This window comes from Triturus cristatus, chromosome 3_1 (genome assembly GCF_964204655.1).
Source record: "Triturus cristatus chromosome 3_1, aTriCri1.1, whole genome shotgun sequence".
In the NCBI taxonomy this organism is placed as follows: Eukaryota; Metazoa; Chordata; class Amphibia; order Caudata; family Salamandridae; genus Triturus; species Triturus cristatus.
In genome coordinates, this window is record NC_140583.1 from 559,849,964 (window position 1) to 559,872,390 (window position 22,427).

Here is a 22,427-nt window from a genome sequence, read left to right on the forward strand (position 1 = left end):
GCCCCAGGTTGAAGCACTTCGGTCAGGAGAGTAGCCCTTTTTACCACCATCGCATAGGATGACTCCTCCTCCGTAGCCCCTGTAGGGAGAGAAAGCATGCCAGTATCTGGAGAAGTCTTCAGTCCACTGTCTTCCGCAAGTTCATCATACCAGTCCAACTGCTCTGCAGTCTTCCTGGTGTTTCAGAGGGTTTATAGAACCTTCCCATTCCTCCCCTGAGCCTAGCACATCTTCAAAGTGCTCAGACGACAACATAAATACCCTGGGTACAGTCGGCGTTGGAATTGGTGTTGAGCGATGGGGGTGGCACCGCCGGAGCTGTATGACTCCGACTTCGGGTCTGACATTGGTGGAGGTCGTCTTGGCACGACCGGCGTCGACCTGGATCGGATCCACGAGGCCCCAACGGCACTGTGGTCAGAGCAGACAACGTTGAATCCGATGGGGCCTCTTCCGAACCTGCGCGCCAGAGGGCTCACCAGCGGGGACGGCATGCTCAAATACACGATGCACGGCCTCTTAAAACTCTTACTTGAGCGGGGATCACTCCGGGTCCCGGAAAGGGAGGGAGATGTGAAGTCGACCCAGCCTCTGGCTCCGCTGAACCGTTCCTAGAGCGTCGGTGCTCCTTACCTCTCTCGTCGACGGCCGACAGCCAAGGTGAAGATGAAGTCCGCTTGGACTTCTTCTTCTGCCTCTTCCCCGAGAGTCCAGAGAACTCGAATGGGAAGAAGAGGACTTAGGGCTCCAGAAGCGGTCCAGCGACCTCCTCTTCTTCGATCAGGACAGGGACCTCCGCGGAGTCTCGCTCGATGGTGTTGACTGCTGGACCGCAAGGAGCTTAATTGCCCACTCGCTCAAGGCCTTCGGAGCCATGGGCCGACAGTCGAGCATGACACCAGAGAAGAGACGAGGTGGGGGTTGGTGACTGACATCATGCGGTGACAGGCCCCGCACGGCTTGAAGCCTGTCTTCCTCAAAGACATCCCTCGCACACAAAGATGGAAAAAAATCTGAATTCGGCAAAAGTAGAGAAAAAACTTCTCAAAAAGTAACAGAGGGGTACCTCTTTCCGAATCGGTGCTTAACTGGGGCAGAAAGAACTGATGCCCGAGCGCCTGGGTGGCACCTATATAGGTGACCGCGACATCATAACCGACGCCGACGACATCATGCGGAGCCGAATGTAGTCACCCGACGCCGCGCACAAGGGGTATTGCTCAGCAAAAGTTTCCGGATCCAGCCTGACACCTGGGAATTCAAAGCGAAGGAATCTTCAGCTAGAAGTCTCTATCAGATACATCAGATAGTAAGTGAGCCAGACAGAGGAGGACATGGTTAAGGTATCAGAGAAGATAGAGAGGGTACATCATCGAACAATAACAAAGTACCTAAGAAGCAGAAGTGCAAACAGTAGAATGCATGAAAAGCTGAACCCAAAAGGGCACAGAACATACACGAATGCACGTATGGAGTCCAGGAAAGAGCGTCTCTACATGATACTAGGAACAGAAATGTGCAGGAAGTATAAATCTATCGGAAGAAAACCCTACAGAATACCACATATGGAGATCACAGAAAACTCCTTTTATATACCACCGTATATGAAGAAAAAACTACTCCAAAGCTTCCAAATGGAAGTGAAGACGCAACAAGAGGAAAGAATTCTCAAGAATTGAGTGTGCGAAATCAAAGAAGGACTGGTGCAACTAACCCTGAATGGGCTAGATGCATTAATACATTTAGTTCAGGAACAAGAGAAAACCCTGAAGGTAAGAGAGGTTGAAAAGAGGAACCAAGTTCCTGCCGAATCACTCGAAGAGAAAAAAGGCAAGGGTCAAAGGCTCTCGCTAAAAGAGTCAAACAGCAGCCACCCCACAGAACAAGGAGTATATGGTTAGGGCTAGGACATGGGTGATAGCTGACCTCAAAGAGCAGTGTGGTAAGAAGAAGGAACACAGTAGGTCCCCCAAAGCGAAAAAGACAGACATCGTACTGGAAAAATGAAGCAGCCAAACAAGACCAAGAGTGGCGGTACAAGAGAGCAAGCCCTTGAAATGATGGAGAGGGGAGTCGGAGAAACTGCCATAATCTGAAAATAGACCAGTAGAAAAAGGGAGGAAAAATTGTTGTCCCATGTTCACGTATAATGCAATATATAAATATAACTTACTATATTGAAATATAGCGCTTAATTACATTAGAGGATAATGTTCCTGTTTTTATTGTTTTTGTTTTTTAAACAAACAAGCGCCAAGGGTGCTCAAGAAGGGAGGGGCAAGGCCATCCCATCCAGTATATCAACAGCAGCCAGCTAAAGCAGTGCAGGACCCACTGATAGGACACAAGATGCTACAGGGAAGGGACTATACTACGCATCCCAAAACTTTGGCAGAAAAAGAAGTGTGTCAGGAAATACTGAATAACGCCATTATTGAGTGGAAAGAAACTCCAAGGACTGAAGGGAGTTTCGACACGAGATACACTCCAACAACAGGGCGTAAGTGCAAGGCAAAAAGCCACATGCACAATCGTTCCAGTGTTACAATAGAAAATCCCCTATAAGGGGGGACTAAAGTTCAATAACTCTACCCAAGAACACCCATAAGGCATACAGAAGATGTTCAACAATAAACAGGGAAGAAGGCAATCAGCACAAGGTGAGCAATTTACCATAATAATGATTACATGCATGTAACCTAGAAATAAAGAAAACCTCTGTACCATCAGGGATTAAAACCCACTCAGGGCCACAAACCAAAAAATAGCCTGGAGAATGGGAACTACAATCTATCTTTCGGAAGAAAAAAGACCTGCCAAAGGCAGTAACACCTCACCGGGGGCCACCCAAAAGTAGAACGGTTAAAATGAAACCGGAAGCCTCACAATTGTTCAATGGAAAGAAAGAAAAGCATCCCATGACTAAGTACTTGGGGAGCTAGGACTGCACCACCCTGGATGTCCCAAAACCATTGTAATGCAAAGTCAGCATGGGTGCCGAATAGATGGGCACCATCAAAAGGCATGTCAATCAAGGTGGCTTGAACAGCCTCTGAAAACCCTGATGTGCGCAACCAGGCATGCTGACGTAGTGCCACTTTAGAAGCCATAGCTTCACCTATGGAATCAGTGCAATCCAAACTACAACAAATGATTAATTTAGCTGCTTGTTGCCCATTCTGTACTAACAGGGCAAGACCATTCCAGGTCACATCCGGAAGGGAGGGCAGCAGACCTGCCAGAGAATCCCACAATGTATGGAAGAAGTGTCAGAGAATGCAAAAAGTATTGAGGAAGTGTCTAGTCTCTCTGTCTGGAGGGACAGTAGGAAGAGAGTTGAGATTTTGGGAACCCAATAAAGTGTGAGGAGTAAGATTCTGGAAAAGATAGGGTGGATGACCAGGGGCTGAACGGTGTTTGTGAGAAATAGAGCGATCTACAGGGGACCCAAAATTGGGTTTAGCCCAAGTTCCCAACAAAATTGTGAAATAGAACTTCACCATAAGGAAGAACCAGCTCTACCCCCGTTTGGCCCTGATGGAGGACGCCAAGTAAGGGATCAGCCATCATTTCCAAAGAAGGAAGTGGCAAATCCAAAACCACAGAAACTCGCCTGAGCAGAACGGCCATAGATGAGCTCACCTCTGTAAAGAGGACAGGAGGCAAAAGGAGGAGAGACTGGGGAAGGCCAAGCCACTTGCTTCACCCAACTCAGTGAGGCAGCTGTCGTCCAGAGGAAGTTGGGCAGTGTCAGAGATGGGGTAGGAAAACCCCAATTCCTTTCCATCACCTCAAAAGTTGTGCTCCTCAGCAGGAAAAACAGGAGGACCCAGGCGCTGAAGGTGGTAACCCCAAAGGGCTTTGCACCAGCATCAAAACTGATTGGAAATCCGAAGGCTGAACTGAGGCCGAGGATGAACCCACTGGCGTGGACACAGTCATAGCTACTCACACCTCCCTGGGGCCCAAGGGCTTTCCGGGGGAAGGTGAAGACCCAAAGACAGTATGAAGAGAACTGTAATATTCTTGCATCTAGGTCAGAGTTGCTCCGGCTCCAGGGAAGGTAGGGGGACATGGGGTAGACTCAGGCATCGACTCTTAAGCCGAAGATTGGGAGGAGGCTTTATGCGGCTAAGTCGGGGAGAGAGGCGCGACTTCAACCGCCTGCTTCGTGACTTACCGCAGGATGTCGATGGGGAGCAATATGCATGGGACCGGCTCTTGGAACCGGCCAGTGGGTGGTCTGAGATGTGAAGGAGAGCGAGGTCGACGGGAAGCCTTGTAAGACTGCGACATCCATGTTGCTAGGAGCTTCATTCGATATTCCCAGTGTGACAGGTGTTGCACTCTTCGGAGTCATGGTGCTCCCCCAGACACAACATACAAATAGAGTGATGGTCTGTGGCAGACATTTGTTGACCACAGGACCCACAAGGCTTGTACCCTGAAGACATGAGAGATTGTTTAAAATCACATTGTTCCATTTAACGAAAAAGTCAAAGTAGGCCTAAAAACAGCCTGAGGAACAACTTACTGGATCCGTGTTGAAAGGGCAGGAAAGAAGAAACTGACATCAGCGTGTCGGGAGGGGTTATACATAGAATTTGGCAGACGTCACAACCGATGGCTAGCGACTGCTGAAAATTGTTTCCAGATCCAGTCTGGTGCCTGGGGAGTATTCTATGATAAAGAATCTGCCGCTAGATGTCTCTATCAGGTACTTTGCCTCTGAGGTAAATCTGACTACTCTGTGCTAAGCTACCAGAGGCTTGAGCACAGCTTAATTAGGGTTTGCTTTTAACTTCACCCTTACAAGGATTGTGGTTGCTGCTTGAGTACGGTTTTATCCCCTTCAACCAGTGACCCAATTTCTTACACATACCTTAAGGAATCCCTATTTGGAACAGATGCCCTACACATGATGCCTTTCAAACAGCTTTTTGGCATGCCCTTCTAAAACCATTTTGTGATTCAGTAACCCTTTATCAAATCCCAAAATGGGCTTAGTACATTCCAAAAAGACATTCAGAGGTCGCAACCCCTGTGATTTAGTAAACTACAGAATTTGAGACTGCTAAAAGGCTTTGTGCATCTGATGGTTAGTCCCTTAGCTAAGTTATCAACAACTTTTAAGAAAACCCTAGTCTTTTTTAACAACATTCTTTGATTCTGTGGGTTACAGAAGAAAATAATATCAGACCATGGTCCCCAATTTATCTCACCTTTTTGGCAGGCAGCATTTGAAAGAATGCATGGATATATATAATGAACAAGAGTTATCTAAATTCTTGATCAGTATTTATGCGGTTTTGTTAGAAATGGGGATCTCTAGTTGGCAGTGGCTGGTGCCAATGTCCAAATAGGGACCTTTCTTCCTAAGTCAGAGTAAGGGGGCTACACCCTTTGATAACCCCTGCTCAACCCTGTTGTAACGTAACACGAGCAGATAGGCCTATCTCAGTGGCAGTGTGTGAAGCATTTATGACCATACACAATAACGCAGTGAAGGTACTACAAAGGGACACCACACAAGTAGTTATAGAAAAATGAATATCTTTATAAAGGCTTAACACAAGGCTCCAAAGCGATCAAGAAGCCACGATGCACATAAATGTAGATTCACTTGAAAAGCAATAAAAGCAATCAAAAGCATGTGAAACGAACATAGTCCGAGGCCGGGGTCTACGCGACCCGGTGATGCACAATGTACCTGAAGTTTAAAGGGGCATGGCATACAGCTTTGCGAGGAAGCCGCAATGATGACAGGTGGACTCGCAGCGCCCACAGCCCCCAGCTGCAGCAGTCCGCGGCGTGCACTCACAATGATCCTGAGACGGTGATTAAAGACGGGCACTCCACGGCCCAGCTCCTCAGCTGCAGCGACCCACCGTAGTGATAGTGATGATTCTCGTGGCACAAACAGATGTGGGCTCTCAGTGGCAACAGCTCCTCAGCTGCGGCAGCCCACAATAGCGATCGCGATGATTCTCGTAGCACAGGCAAATGTGGGCTCTCAGCGGCAACAGCTCCTCAGCTGCAGCGGCCCACGATAGCGATGATTCTCGTAGCACAGGCAAATGCGGGCTCTCAGTGGCAACAGCTCCTCAGCTGCAGCGGCCCACAATAGCGATAGCGCTGACTCTCGTAGCACAGACAGATGCGGGCTCTCAGCGGCAACAGCTCCTCAGCTGCAGCGGCCCACTAAAGCGATAGCGCTGATTTTCGTAGCACGGACAAATGCGGGCTCTCAGCGGCAACAGCTCCTCAGCTGCAGTGGCCCACAATAGCGATGATTCTCAGCCCGCGTTCCCCGCAGTAGACCCAGAGGCTCTGAAATTCTCGACAGAAGCCTCACCTGCTAGTAGAATCCCCCTCAATAGGAATTCAGAAGGTTGATGGGTGAAGTCTAATGTCCCTGAGACTTCAGCAGGAGGCAAGCTCATATCAGGCCCTTGGGTAGTTGCAGCAGCAAGATGGATAGAAGTTTCAAAGTCCTTTCCCTCTAGTTACATAGACAGAGGTTTGTCTTGACATCCAGAAGTAACACACCCGGTAAGGGTTTTAGCACAGACATTTATACCCCAAAAGTCTTTGTTCTCAAAAGTCACAAGTCACTGACCCCAGCCAGAACCAGTTCGGTGTGGTCCTGGAGCACTTTATTTACAAGGCGGCACCCTGCCTTTCAGGAAGAGGGGGTCTGCCATCAGACGCACAGTGGGAGGTGGAGCCATCATTCACCTTGACAGGCACAGCCCTGCTTAGATCAAAGGGTCACCCCTCACCATACTCAAACTGTAGATCTCTCTCTTCAATCCAGGTCGGGCTCAGCCTGCCCTGTCCCTCCAAAACCAGACAGCCAATACACATAACAACAGAGCACACTGGAAGACTCAGGCAAGAAAATACCCACTTTCCAAAAGTGGCATTCTCAAACACAGAATATAAAAATAATCCTCACCAAAAGATGCACTCTAATATTCTGAGCTTGGGCATACTAAATTCGACTTTCCAAACATGTTCCTTGGGTAAGCTAGGATTATAGGGAATACCAATTCATACAGTCATTTTACAATAGGGAGCATTCGCGCTGTGGCACTGGATGGCAGTGGCCCAGTGCCCCGAGCCTCTAACACCAGCAAACACAGAGGAGACAAAAGCAAAAAGGTGAAAGGGAGACCCACGCCAATGGTGCCAGGTCTAACAGGTTTCATTAATGCATCTCATTGCTGTGTTTGCATACAACGTGGTGCAAACAGCTGAAGAATTTTCTCAATTTTGTATGCTACTTATGGTTTCTCAGTGATCATGTGCCAGTTGTGTGGACGCGGGTGATGTATTCTGTTAAGGAGCTTGACGATACCAGCTCCAGATACTCTTGCCCTCTGGCAGAGCTCTACAACACTTAACAGATTAATAAAGCCAACAATTGGCTGCCTGACTCTAGAAGTCAGCATTCTGGGTCAATGTCTAATTCTGCCTCAGTCGAGTCTGCAAGAAAATATGTTGTTGATGCTACCACACCATGAATGCATGACACATTTTCTAAGATATGTCAAAAGGTCTACCCTATATACACACCCAACAGTGCTTGCTGTGGTGGGCAATAGGGTATTACCCACTTTTAGGGTATGACGGGCGAAAAAAATAGCCATTCAAGGTACGAGCTGCTCCCAGATTTTAGACCATTTTCAATTTTCATAAATGCAGATGTAATTTCTCTCCTCTGGATCTACAACTGGCTTATAAAAACTGCTTCACAGACCTACTCCTTTGAATTGTTAACTCATTTGCAAATTAAACTTTAATTTTTTTCTTTACTAGGAGAAGCATATTTTCCTATAAAGTTGAGTCTATCCATTTCCTTTACGATGGTTGAAACACAATTACTACAACTGTATTTTCAACATGGCAATCACAATATACATTTTTTTGTGAATATCCAGAAAGATGCATCTTAGTAGAGGTTTTATTGATTTTACATGGCCATCAGCCTTAACCCAAGATACCCTCTTGCCCAATTCCGAATGCTCATCCAACATACTGCTGGACATTGCCAAACTAGAAGTTGTATCTACAGGCATAATTTGCACTGCATCCAAATTTTTTTAATCATAATCTGTTAATTCGCACCTGAGGATGTTATTCTGGGCAAATGAGTCCAGAGTATGTGTTAAACAAGATTGTGGATCGTTTCCAACGCAAGTTGTTAATCTTACAACTGTTTCTGTAGGATTCCACTTGTGTCAGTACAAATAGTAGGATCAGAATGGACAGAATTGTTTGAGGGATTAACTATTTATGTGTGAGTAAACTATTTAGGAAATGGATGACAAAGTGGACTCAAACATAAATAGACACACTATAAGACCAGAAAGAAATTGCACTAAAACATTAAACCTTCTGCAGCCAACTAAAAGACTCGATAGTGGACACTGCTTCATTTTATTGTCCCTGCGAGCCTCTTACTACATTTTACATAGTGATCTGATTTATCAAATTGTCAAGATTACTCTCCTAGACCATCATGGCTACCTGATGAAGGCGTTGAGCTGAAATGCGCGTAGACATGAATTATGATAGCCATGACCATGTCTGTTCATTTTACTTGTGATAAATTTAATTTGTTTTGTTATTAAACGTCATTTATTGTTGGCATTCACATCTAGGTTTTATATGGACAACATCATGTTTTGATATAGGTTAAACAAACCTAGGCCATGTGTGAATGGATATGTGTGTATGATTAGGCTTTCAAACAGTCACAGAAGTATTGGTTGAATCATGTTTAGGCCACATACGATATTATAGATGTATCCTTATTATGACCAATAAAATTGTATGTCATTTATTCTTCTTTATAAAATTGTGAAAATATAAGATTTTTTACCATTCAACTAAAAATAATAAAAATATATTTTTTGAAATAATTTCTTTCTGTCCTTCTGGTCTTATAGTGTGTCTATTTATGTTTAGGTCCACTTTGTCATCATTTCCTAAATAGTTTACTCACACATAGTTATTCTCCCTGATGTAGGAAATTTATTCAGGGGTAACCCTTTTTTGTTACATATATATCAACTATTTATACAGAGTGCTGAAACAATACATTTTGTTAAAAAATTCAAATTTTAGTTCAAAGAAGAAATGTAGATAAGCAATCTGACTGGAAATGAAATTTATTCATCGAAAATTATATATGTGTTTGACACAGTCAGAAAGACCTTAAAATCCAATTATCAAATACAAATCAGAGACGTTTACAATTATAGCTTGCTCACATAACTTTTTACATAATTACAAATTAACATTCGATAATTAAGCTCTTCCTTTTTTTCAGTTTTACAAAATTGAGCATAACAGATTCAATATATGTAATGAAGTACAAGCATCAAGTATCAAATCTATACATTATTATATAAACCTTATGAGCAGTCTAAGTGTATTTTGAGTAAACCTCAGATTAGTCGAAGATAATCTGAAAACGTTATTTTAAAGTAAAAATGGATTTTGTTTGTCAATATTAGTACATGTTTGAATTTCAATGTTTCTAAATATTGTCTATAATGGCAATACCTCACTTCAGGTATTTTTAGGTATTCCAAATCATTCCACAAAATAAACCACAATGCAATTTGCAGTCCATTTCAGACCCCAAGTATTTAAAACACAGCGTTCTTCAAGAAGATAGTCAAATTGCTAATTAAGTATTTCAAATGTTTAAGGCCTGTAGTGCATTATTTAAATGCTACAACCTGACCAGCAGGTACAGTTCCTTGACTTTCAGTGGGCAAGGAATGCTTTTTTCTTTTTTTAACAGGCAGTCTACATTTCTGATCATAATTTCCAAATGTTGGGCTATTCAGGAACCTAAAGTGTGAAATTTACCACAGTATTAGCTGAAACAGCCCTTGTTTGCACTGGATAAAAAAAACTATCCCTTTCACAGTTTAACAGTGCTTAAAGAATCTAAACTGCTTTTGTGAACTCAAGGCCTGAACTCTGACCACAATGGGAATTTTAAGTGCTCTCATGTAGGCCCTCTTAGCTTATTAGAAGGTATAATTCAAAACATACTTATGCAAGGTGTGTGTGAAAATTAAAACAAACTAATAATACCCAATTTGAGCTAGCCTTTACAATTATTTTTAAACTATTCCTGCAACTCAACGTTTTGCTTTCTTAATCAGCACCTTATAACTTTAGAACAATTTTTGCCCAGCCAGTAGCAATGTATCAATTTGGTGGGTCAATTTGCTATGATGTTTCATTATTAAACTACAATGAATTCACATATCATTTTAAAAATTAACATGAAACTATAGTAGTCAACAGTGATTGTTAATTTAAGTGGGCCATTAGGATTGCATTTAACCTGCCTATCCAATTAGTAAGAAACAGCTTGAGGAGCTTTAAAACTGGTAACTTTTAGATTACAAAAATGTTTTCAATAATGATTTGGACAACATTGCAATTTTGGGCTTATGATAACTGGAATATGACCAATGAGGTAGCCACATTTTTAGGATAGCACTTTTTGATCCTGTGAAATATGAACTGAGACAGGGACCACAGTATCAATGTGTGCAAGCCAACTATTTTTGTCTCAGTGGTGTTATCCCTACAAGTAAATGAGAAGTTAAAGATCATAACTTAATAACCCATGTTGTTTCAAAGTCAGTGTTACAGTTAATGTGTTTTTTTATTTTTTTGATACTCGTAGACTCAAAAACCTTCAAAACTGAAAGATGGCAGAGCCGGACATGTACTCCTTTCTACTTTAAATGCTTTTCACATAACATAAAAACAATTTGAGAGAAATACAAACAACTAAATGGCCATTGTCTTCTATTTTTAAAATACTAAAACACATTTCTACTAAAGTGCTTTGTGATGTAAAATAATCTCACTCAACAGAAGTGATCATTTTAAGGCAAAATAATTTGAACTCTTTGATATCTACAGCCTACCATATATTGAGTGTACAGTGTTCATCTTCCTCTTTAGTCCTAATTTTTTTTAAAAAAAATTGTGGGTCCATTTAGCCATCAAATGATTACACCATTTCCTTTTTAAGACCTTCTTAACTTTCTACAAAATTGCTTTGGGTGCTTGCAATTGTAGCACTAATCTCAATGTCCATATTCATGGTCAAATACATATAGTAAAGGCAGAGTTGCACAAAGAGAACTTTGTTCAAGTGAACAATGCCTATTTTTCAATGACCTTCAATTCCATTCTAACAATCCAGGTAAGTGATAGTGATCCCTTTTAAGGATGCAGTAACCACTTATAACACAGCCTTATTTCTGGCACCATCTACATGACAATTGCACTACTAACTGTTTTATAAGACTGCGCTTCTCAATTTTCTGTCTGTCCCATCCTATTTATTAATGTGCTGTAAAATGACAAAATAATAAAAATCAACCACAAAACAAAATGTGAGGTTACAGTTCCGAACTGTAAATTAATATTAATAACCATTCAATCAGGGCATGAACTATATATCAAACAAACCCTGTTATACATAGAAGACCTATTACTGCATGAAATATCAGTCATGCAAAAAAGCAAGCAGTTGGCATGTTTCATGATAAATATTGGCTAAGTAAGAAAGCTGAGAGAAAGTACAAAGTTTAAAGTTTCTATAACACTGGAACACATAGGCACTAAACGTTTTGATTCATGAATGTTAACAATCTCAAAGGATATTCCTAAATATTCTACATGAACATAAGTTTAATAATTACAAATAAACAGGCCAGAAAGTTTGATACTTTGGAAAATATAATTGTTAGCTATTTACAACATTTACAATTACTTGATTAGCTAGCGTACATTTACTGAGATGCAGTTTAACACAATTGTCAGCTCATCAGAAAATACAACTGCTTTTGATAGACTGGAAGTACTGGCTCTACATGAATGAAGCATAGGTTACTTGAAACTATACCCAATCAGACTGTACAAAAAATGGTTTGAGTTATATTAAACAGTGAGACACCTGTTGATCAGCCTGTAATTGTTACATGCTGGTCAACAGCATGTAATATTTACAGAATAATGTGGAGTTTGTGCTCTTCTCATGCATAACATGTTCTGCGGGAATTGTTAAACAAACCAAGTAATGCTTACAACAGGAGAATACTAATGTATCAGAATTAGAAGAATTTGGGTAAAAAAAAAAAATGTATTGCTCTGAAAGTGATGGCTGTCATTAGTCTTCAATGTAATACTTATTTTCATTGAACCTTTCATCAACAATAATTTGGTGCGGACACTGAAGTAGAAGTCAATAAAGCTTATTGGTATCGGGTCATATAAAGAAATGTAAACATACAAACATTCCAGGTTTCTTTCTTAAAGGTACAAAGAGGAATACTTATTGCAAAACCAGCTTGCAAGTAACAAAGTGCAACACAAATAAAACATAACATATGTAAACTGATCATTATTCTATACTGGGAATAGTTACACTACATTATTGAAAAGAAATAATCTGCCCTTATTTAACAGTGTGTTAATGACGAAACAGTCTTGCAGCCTCACTTCAATACTGTAGCTAAACTGCATGTGGATAATCCTCAAACTATTAACTTCTGCCCTTGATAGCTATGCCATACCTATGTACTTATGTATTAGTCATTGCTAGATGGTAAAACAGATGCCAACAACTACTTCCAGAAGAAAATAGTTTTTAATATAATCTGTTTTAGGGATATGAAAATATTTATCTTCAGATAATTGTCTTAAATTTTAATTTGAACGACTGAACTTAACAGGTTGATCGTGTCAACTCTCAAGTAGTGCAAGCTAACAAATAACATTCGTTCAGTATGCTTATTAACAGACAGGTATTCTTTGTGGGTTTACATTTATATATTTACACATTTACATACATTTATTTATATAAAGAAATATATACATTTTCAAATCCTTTATGATTGTTGTTTTGCATCATTTTGTTTCAAGAAAAGTTGACACTCGATAATTGGCACTCTTTAAATCCTGACAACATTGTCTTAACATGTACAATGTCTAAATGCTTTTTATACTGTAATTCTGAACGTTTCCAATATTTAATAAATAAAAGATAATGATATAGGAAACATATGTCATCTCTTCACCAGATTTTGGAATTTATGATGCTGAATATATCTGCAGAACAAGAATATTCATAAAACTGCCAATGGAATTCAATTAAAATACTTAACACACAGCTTTCATAAATACAGCTACAGTATTTTGTGTACGTTAATTACTACATTTCTAGCAGACTGATCTTTGTGACTAAGCAAATTAGAGCACCAATTTAGAGCAAATTAGAAAACAACAGTTATTTGTTTTGTTTGCAGTCTGAGCCCGAAAACCATGGTAAGTAGAGAAAATTGAAAGTTTGTGGTAAAGAAAAAAAAACATTAACCAAGATTCATCAACCATGTAACAAATACATCCCATTCAGGATGATGTTACACAACTTGACTAGGGATAGGCCATACACTTTACAGCGGTGCACTGCTGTATCAACCATCATAAATGAGTCAGTTGGAATGTTTATGGACAATTATGATCATTGAGAATTTCATCCAGAGAATGTGACAGAGGATAAGTGTAATGAATAGAAGAATTAGCAGAAAATCTCTTCACCTTCCTGGGGTGTTTCTGTGGAAGGACAATCTGAAAAAAAACAAAAAACTACAATTATGGCTGGTCACGTTGAAGAAATGTTGAATCCAACTAACATATGTCATCCACTTGTTGTAAAATCGGCACTGGCCATAACATTAAAGAATTATGTTGAAAATATGACAATTCAATCAAAAGAGACACATTGTCACTTTAAAAAAAACTCCTTGAGAAAGTTAGATTACATTACGATAATCAAGCAATTAGAAGATTCCCAACATTAGCATTTTCAAATTTTCGCTTAAATTGCACAACCATTAAATAAAAGTATCACTCCATCAAAAAGTCAAATGTATATGCTGCTCTAGTTTGCTATTGCGTTAAGGCACTGTCTGCATATGCTAAAGCTTTAAATGCTGTACACCAACACATGACACAAAATGAAGGTCATACATCAATTCTAAAGAATCTCTTAAAGGCATCATTCCTCAGCGAACAACTCTGTTATTGTTACCTATTTATTAAAAAAAAATAAAGCAAAATGAATTCTTCCTATCTTGTAGAGTATAAGACAGTGCATCCATAATACTCAGTGCTAAGATTAAACGGGCTCTTTCCTCCTACTGGGCCACAGATATCATTACATTATGCTAAGCAATGACATTGTACTTCCTTAGTTTTTCAAGATGGAAAGGGGTCGGTTCCTGAAAAAATGTCCATGCATCAAACAAATAACTTTGAACTTAATGGTTTGGTAGGAGCTATTGAAGAGTATGAAAATGGAAACGCATTGTATCATGATATGAAGTACTTTACCCATTAAATGTAGGAAACTATGTACTGACCAGTTAGAGCTGTCCTAATGGATATTATGTCAAGTGTTGCCCTGTGCCACAGTCAAGTGGAAAACAGCATAGGTTTATCTGCTAAATTCTATTCTTTACTTTAGCAAGCTTCTGTTTCAAGGACTATGTGCTCCTTCATTTCATAATATTGTTAATATTGTTAGTGACCTTGATCATCATCCAATCAGAGCAAGATCTACATGTCCCACTACGTGAAAATACCCATAACTGTGAAAGGGACTGACCAAGGAGGTAGGATCAGACTGGAGCAACTGAAATGCAAGAAGGAAAAATAAAAAATGGACTGTGTCTACACACTCAGTATTCTTATCAACATATGAACTGCGTTGACGCTTCTATGAAGAATATGAAGAAGCTCAACACACATCTCTTCAAGGAGCATTTAACTCCCAATACAGTAGTAACCACCCAGTCACTGCCTAGCAATAAACAATGTAAAACCTACCCTTGTGCTCTCACTTGTTGCTCAACACTACTTTGCCATCTAAGGTTCAATGTAGACCTACCTACATTAGTTAGAGGAGAAGATTCTCCAAATAAATGCATTTTATTATGAAGCCAACACATGAGGATTTGCATTAGTATTTCATGGAAGGTTACTAATCGTTACACATTCAACTGGAAATGTATGCCAAATCCTGTAAGGGGACAATAGTGGAGAAGTAATTTTAAGCATTGTGCTAAACTCCCTTAAACTCTGAGACATTCACTTCCTCCATTTAGCCAGCCTACATACTCAAGTGTTCTTGAGATTCGACACTTATGAAATTTAAAAAATGCTAATTGTTTAAAATATTGCCATTCTTTGTCATAAGGTAGCCATATGAACCTATTGTGAGACAATTCCACTCTATATATGATTTCTAAGCTGAAATATTTTTCCTTGCTGAGTTTAGTAGTACAACTTGTTTAGCTACCATACAACCAATAATTTTCCCTTGTATTCTCATGGGCTAGGATATATAAAAAGACTGTGTAGTACACAAGTATGTGGACTTTTCTCTGTATCGTAGAACATTTTCTGCTGAACTGGATCCCAATACTTTCCTGATAAAGGGCTGGCCCAAAACACATATTTATGTTTTACATATCTCCAGCATGTAGCATCTCTAGCTAATTGTGCTTTATCAAGTCGAGCAGATGATACATAAATTATTGGACCCCCCAGAAACGACGTCCCTGTAGGCTGTAGGAGTTTGTTGATGTAAACTCATGGAACAAAAGCAGTTGGATTGAAGACTTGTGTCTTGGCACTATCTGGGAATTAGTGGAATGTGTACTGGCTTTTGCAGATGCGTGGAGCTCCATAATTCATTTGTCATGGTGAAATGTCTTAGGAACGATGGAGGTAATTAGCCTCTCTAGCCTGCAACCTCCCATAATTCCATAATTGTGTCTATGTAAGTTATTGTTGTGTTTGGATTGTGATTGGTGAATATTTGCCACTTATTTGATCTGGAAAAATAAAAAGTTAAAAAATAAATATACTTTTTCGGACAATTTGTACAAAACGTATACTCCACACCACAAGTTCGTACTGTGGAATTACTGCTCACGTAAAATATTCACATGAAAAACATGGACAACACTAGCCTTATTTTCAAACTATAGAAGATACGAAGCATAATGCCCTTGAAAGTTTATACACACAAATAAGAGATGTGGGGCACTTTTTTTTTTAATCTGTGACTACACAAGACATCGCTAGTTTATATAACTCCTACTAAAGATGCATAGGAGAAACAACCCTAATATGTTTAAAGTCCTTTAAATGATGCTGAAATTGTAAATCTTGATCATGTAATCACTCATGAGACTATCAGTGACATTGTGCATTTACACCCCATCTAAGCAGTAACTGAATTTACATAGATATCATCAGCACTAAGGGCCTGATTACAAGCAGGGTGTACTCATGGTGGAGTGGCGGCAACCACCACACTGGCGTTCCAACCACTTCATTTTGAGTGCGGCCGTCCCACCTCCACAAGACCGTTGCAACAGCCAGGGATCTGTGATCCCTAGCGGTGGTACGGCTTCAATATGCTTGGCGGGGGAGTTTTCTCACTACCAGAGGTCTCATGGTGGTGTTCACGCTATGAAACTGCTGGCGGTGAAAAAAACCTAGCCTTCCTGCAAGGGGGTGCATTCAGGGGGGCACATGGTGTGCGCCCCCGTCTGTGTGCACCACCAGTTCCAGCACAGCATGGACTCTATAGTCCATGGCATGGACTTTACAGTGCATGCCACCCTGGAACTCACTGTGGCTGACCCAGGACTGTTCCTTTCTAAGGATCTCTTATGAGCCTTTGGAAAGGCAGTGCTGTGGGCCAGCCACCGCAGGACCACCCACCCAGATTTCAACTTGTAATCCAGCAAAAAGTCAGCGGCAGAGTTTGCCCGTGTGCGAGCGGAGCAGTGACGTGCCAACCCGTTCCCTCACCGCCAAACTCATAATCAGGCCCTAAGTGATCCATAAAAAAAACTTTGTGAGGAGTATACCATTTGCTGGACTTTGGCATTCCCTCACTGTATGAACTGCAACTCAGGACAGTAATAGATGACTAAAAGAAATTTAAAAAGGTTAAAGAATAAAGAGCTGGCAAAGTAGAGTACTGGCCCACCAACCCTGGCACCGAAGGGCACTTCTCTTTAGGTGGATGAGGTCAGACAAAATGCGAGCACTCACAGGCCAAGAGAGCCAAAAGCTAAAGTGGACTAACCTAGTACGCCATCCTGTGTGTGGGAACAAAATGTGAATGACCTAAGATCAGACCAATAATTGATGAAGACTGACCAAAAGCCCCTCGCTGTATGTATATATTTGTGTCTTTTTCACTTATCAATGTTTTTGGGTACATGAGGCTGGAGAAAGAAGTTGCTTCTAGTCATGACTTAAAAAGGATTACCTAGATTGCAAAACAAGGATGTGCCTTGGACAGGGCAGGTCACCACTTCAAAGTTAACCATTAAAAATTGCATTCTGTACATTGTCCAAGGCCTTGCAAAAGGTGTAGATAAAACAAAATTAAAAGTTCTACAAGGGAAGCAACTCCAGCCAGCACAGGCTGACCTTTCAGGATCCGCATGTTTCACTTACAGTGCATGCACCCACTATGGTTTGCAGCTACTATGGTACTTGGAGTGTAATGAATAAAGATTTCCAAAGCCAGTTAATTGCCTTTAGTCTGCAGCAACATACAAGTATTCACTAGAAAACCAGACTAAATTAATCCTACATACAAAACCAAAATATCTATATAAGGGTTGTCCAACGAATGTCCAGCAGTACAAATGGAAGCAAGATTTTCCTGAGATGCATTTAAACACAATCATTCGAAACTGAGCTTATTTACATAATCAGTAATTATGTTTTAAATATGACTTGGCAGCTGCCCTATTAAACCTGCGTGGCATACCTCTTTTCTAGACAATCAGTTGAAGAAAAGGAAGTAAAATTCTGAGGCAATTAAGTAACTATGAGGCCTCGGAATACCTTGTGCTACTGGTATGCTTTTCAGCATTCTAAAATTATGAACATAATGTTACCACTGATCATACATGAAAAGAAACATTTAAAGAGAAACTTTGGTCAATTACATTGATTTTGTGCCAAAGTAATGAAATGCATATCTCCACAAATATAAACAAAGAGCAAACAACATTTATTAAACATGGTCTCTTCAAACGAACACATGTATTGGAAGAATACACAATTTGAAAGGAGATTTATTTGTAACTCTGCCTAACGTATTATGCAGATCACAATGAACTATTGGTTTTGCCTGTTATGCTTGCTATCATATCATGATTCATTACTGTGATATTATATTATAAGAATATTTACTGGAAAAACAGAGGTTAAAGTAATGCTCTAGTTAGGTCAATATGTCAGTGACAACATTAACGTTTTAAACTAATAAAAAACACAAACATTCACTAGCAATATTTAGCAGCGCTAACTATACCTTGCCTCCCGTCATGCACTGCTTATGACCTCACATATTACATCACTCATCACATGTTCTATGACATCACTGATGACTTCTCAAATAACATCATTGCTGACATCATACATGCTTTTATTGCACACACATTGCTCTAAAAACAGGTGTAGCATTAGAGCTATGAAAGTAAGTGCAAAATAGTTCAGAATATTATGAAGCATAATTATTGCTGTCATACAAACTCCATAGGTAACGTAAGCTTGTTCTGTGGACCCTATACTAGACACTTCATAGGCAGCCAAGTCGCTGTTGACTATGAACCACAGATGTAAGGTTAACATATAATGCACTCGGTGCTCAATCTGTATGCAACTGTTCAGGGAGATCCAAATTGCTCAACATACTGATGCCCAGTTACACAACTAATGCCCTACTACAGACAGCCTTTATCTATATCAAACCCCTAACAGTCACTGATCCTACACTGCGAAAATAAGTGGATACAAGTGTGAGAAGTTGGCCTGGTATATGCTGTCCACTAGTTATAGTGGGCACCTTGCACCAGTCCAAACAACACCTTAGAGGTGATATGTTAAAGACAACCTTATTTGAAAGCTATCCTAGTGGTAGCTATGGAGAGCAGCCATCAGGCTAAGTCTTGAGGGAATGTAAAATAGCTTGTTTTACCAGTCTATAATCTCTTGAATGACCAAATGAAAGGAGAACCACACCAGGTATATATATAAAATATATGTATTTATTTCTAACCACACCCAACTAGTCTCTTTATGAGGCTAGAGGTCAAAGCACATATGTTACACTTAATATATCCCAGTAAATTAGCACAATATACGATAGGCCCTGGGGCGAACCAACCCATATACTAAAAAAATGGTATAAGAACCAGGACTTGACTAGACACAAGGCCTAGAGCCTGTAGAATCACTGGGACCCCAAGGAACCACCCAAGGTGACACAGGGGACCCACGGGGGACGTGTGCAGTGTGAGAACACAGCTGCGAGCTCTGTTAGCGTCTATGGGGAAAGTCGCGGTTGGAATTTTAAAGTTTAAGGACACTCCGAGGTGGACTAGGAACAAACCCTTTTGGACTCGGATGGTTCTAGGGCCAACACCCACGGGAGCACCAGGGTACTCCTGTTACCCCACCCGGGGAAGCCAGGTGCATAGGTGTCAAATGGTGTCGGGTTGCATCGTCGTTTTCAATGGCAGGATACTGAAAAGTGCTGCTGCCGGGAAGGAGAGAAGTGTTCGAAGAGATCCAAGCCTGGATCGAAGATGTGTAGAACCTGAAAGCAGAGGGGACAGAGTCTGGGTTACTTGCCAGCGACCAGGGGCACGATAGACGAATGCCCACTGATGTCGGATGCTTCAGGTGCAAAGAAGGGAAGCTGGACTCTTCAGCCACGAGGAACAGGAGGCATCGAGGATGACCAGGAGCTGGATTCAAGCTGTCCCATGAAGGATGTCGAGTGCTGCAGTGTCGGTGCCTGGATTGGACACAACAAGCCTTGGCAACAGCAACCCACGCAGGAAGAAGAAAGATGATTCGGTGCGGACCTGGGGACTCCATAAGCGATGGAGAGTTGGGGCACGTCTGGAGCAACCAGGGAAGCCCAATTAAAGTTAAAGTTGCCTTCACAGGGACCCACCAGTAAACGGACCAGGGATCGCGAAGGTACCTTGAGCGAAAACACAAAGGGCCGGCTCACGGAACACTTGTGGAGTGTAGGCCAGCAATCTTCGGTGGAAAAGGTGCTCGGGGTCTGGGCTACAAGTAACCCAATGCACAGTCTCCAGGGACGTCGAGAAGCTAATGCACTTGAAAATGTGCACTGGGTCCAGGGGTTCCGGTTCCACGGTACCCACGAGGGCTACGGGTCTCAGCTTTGCTGGGGACTTGGGTCAGCCTATGGAAAGTCTGGAAACCCACCTCCTGTGTTGCAAATACTTCGCAGTCTGGCGGGAGCTTCGGAGATGCAAACCGGGCAGATGCGTATTTGGTGCCTGACAAAAGGGAAGTAACTCCTTTACTCCACGGGAGATTCTTCAGTCATCTAGTCGTGTAGATCGTCGAAGTTCCGGGATTTCTGTATCAGAGTTTCGTCCAGGTGTAATCTCCAGTCCTGTAGCCAGGGGTTCCTTTCCTATACCCAAGGAAGGGGTTGGACATACTCTGGGGACCCACCTACGGGAGGGTCAGGAAAGATGGGTGGCTACATCCATTTCCTTTGTCCAGTTTCGCGCCAGAGCAGGAGCTGGTAGCCCCTGCAACCGGTTTGAACTGGACTATACACAGAGACACCAAATGTGCCCCCAGTGCTGAACGTCAAAGCACTCCTGGAGTGCACCCACCCAGCCCTAATCCACCAAGGCCTGTCTGGGAGGTGGTAACTCCTCCCTGTGACAGGACACCTATTGTCCAGGCCTCCCCAGCCTGAGTTTTGGTCAGCAGCAGGAGGTCAGACTTGTGTCTGTGGCTGGCAGCATCCATTTTGTGATGACAGGGCTCTGTCAGCTGGTACCGGGTATACCAGTGCTGTCATGTCTCTCCCTCTAGAAGGGTGGGATCATACTCCCACACCAGTTACTGGTGTGGGGGTATGATTCCAAGATGTTTGACACCGAACACAACATGTTTCCATGCAGCCATCCCAAAGTTAGCATTTACCGCGAGGTTATAATGCACTTAAGAGTATATGGTCAGGCTGCATCACAGACAACCCCGGAGAATAGATTCCGAAGGATGCAGAGGTGCTCTGCTCATGCATGGGCACCCTCTCACATAAAACCAAGCACCCTGCCTTGAGGATTGATAAGGTCTGCCATAGGGGTGACTAATAGGTTTATATGTGCAGTGATAGGGTGAGATATAGTGAACCTATATCTCAGTAAGGGGTGCATGCACCACCTCACTCAGGCTGCAGTAGCAGCCCTGTGGTGTAATTTTGGAAGGATTCCCAGGGATGGCATAATACATGCTGCAGCCCCTGGTAGGCCTCTGGGATACCTATGCCCTGGGTACATAGTATACCACATACTAGGGACTTATAAGGGCACCGCACAATCCAATCTGTGGTGTACCTAAGGTACATGGAATCAATTTAGAGAGGAAGCAGCTAGGCTGGGGTCCTGAATGGCAGGGCCCCAGCCATACTAAAGTTGAATAACAGTGAATCATCAGCAAAAAGTGGGGGTAACCATATGAAGCAGATCCTACTCTCCTACAATAAGTAGCAAAGTGGGTACTGTTGACGCCGATTACTCTACGGACAGAATTTACTCTGTATAGTTTGGTTGCAGACAGTGAAACTCTCATTAGAAATACACCACGGAGTATTAAAAAGTATCTACTAAGAACAGGGTACACTATGCAAAAGAGTGACAATTCACTTAAAATAACCAAGGTTTGTCGGTGTTAAGGATCCTACTATCAGCACCCTTCATACTATGGTGAAAACTTTACAGATAGCTCATCTTCTGAAGCAAAACAAACACATGTACATAGGCTAGTACCTTGTGCACACAGTATTCTATGTTAAAAGAGATCTTGTCTAATAACTCAAGGCTGCTTACAAAACGTAGTATGTAGAATCTTTGCCCTGCTCCCAGGAGCCTAACATGGCTCGGGGAGGGGGCCATGCGACCCCCTCCCTTACATGCAATATATATATATATTATGACCCAGTTAGAGGCTTTCGCCAAAATGCGTAGGTCGTTGTGGTCTAGTACGTTCTACTTTGAAAAAATGATGTAAAAATACATGGAAGAAAATTTATGGCAAAATACACCTGCCTACATCTGTGCCATCTCCCTGAACCGTCCGAGGTATGTATAGATGTATGCGTGTGTGTGTATGTATATATATATATCTGCTGTCTGGGAAGTTTTGGGGTGATTTGTAAAGTGGGAGGTGAGGAAAAGGGGAGGGGTCCCAAAGCATGTTTTCCCAATGCAATTTCCCATAGG

At 41.7% G+C, this 22,427-nt stretch overlaps 1 protein-coding gene across 12 annotated transcripts in view; it reads right to left on the minus strand.

Annotated features, from left to right (window-relative positions):
- Positions 1 to 9,160: 9,160 nt before the first annotated feature.
- AKAP13 (A-kinase anchoring protein 13) overlaps positions 9,161 to 22,427 on the minus strand; it is a 1,236,163-nt gene continuing 1,222,896 nt past the window's right edge. For all 12 annotated transcript variants that reach the window (XM_085644487.1, XM_085644486.1, XM_085644483.1 and 9 more), the window contains one exon: positions 9,161 to 13,677. In XM_085644487.1, coding sequence (XP_085500613.1) covers positions 13,628 to 13,677 — 50 coding nt within the window. In that variant the 3' untranslated portion in view covers positions 9,161 to 13,627. The remainder of the gene's footprint in view (positions 13,678 to 22,427) is intronic.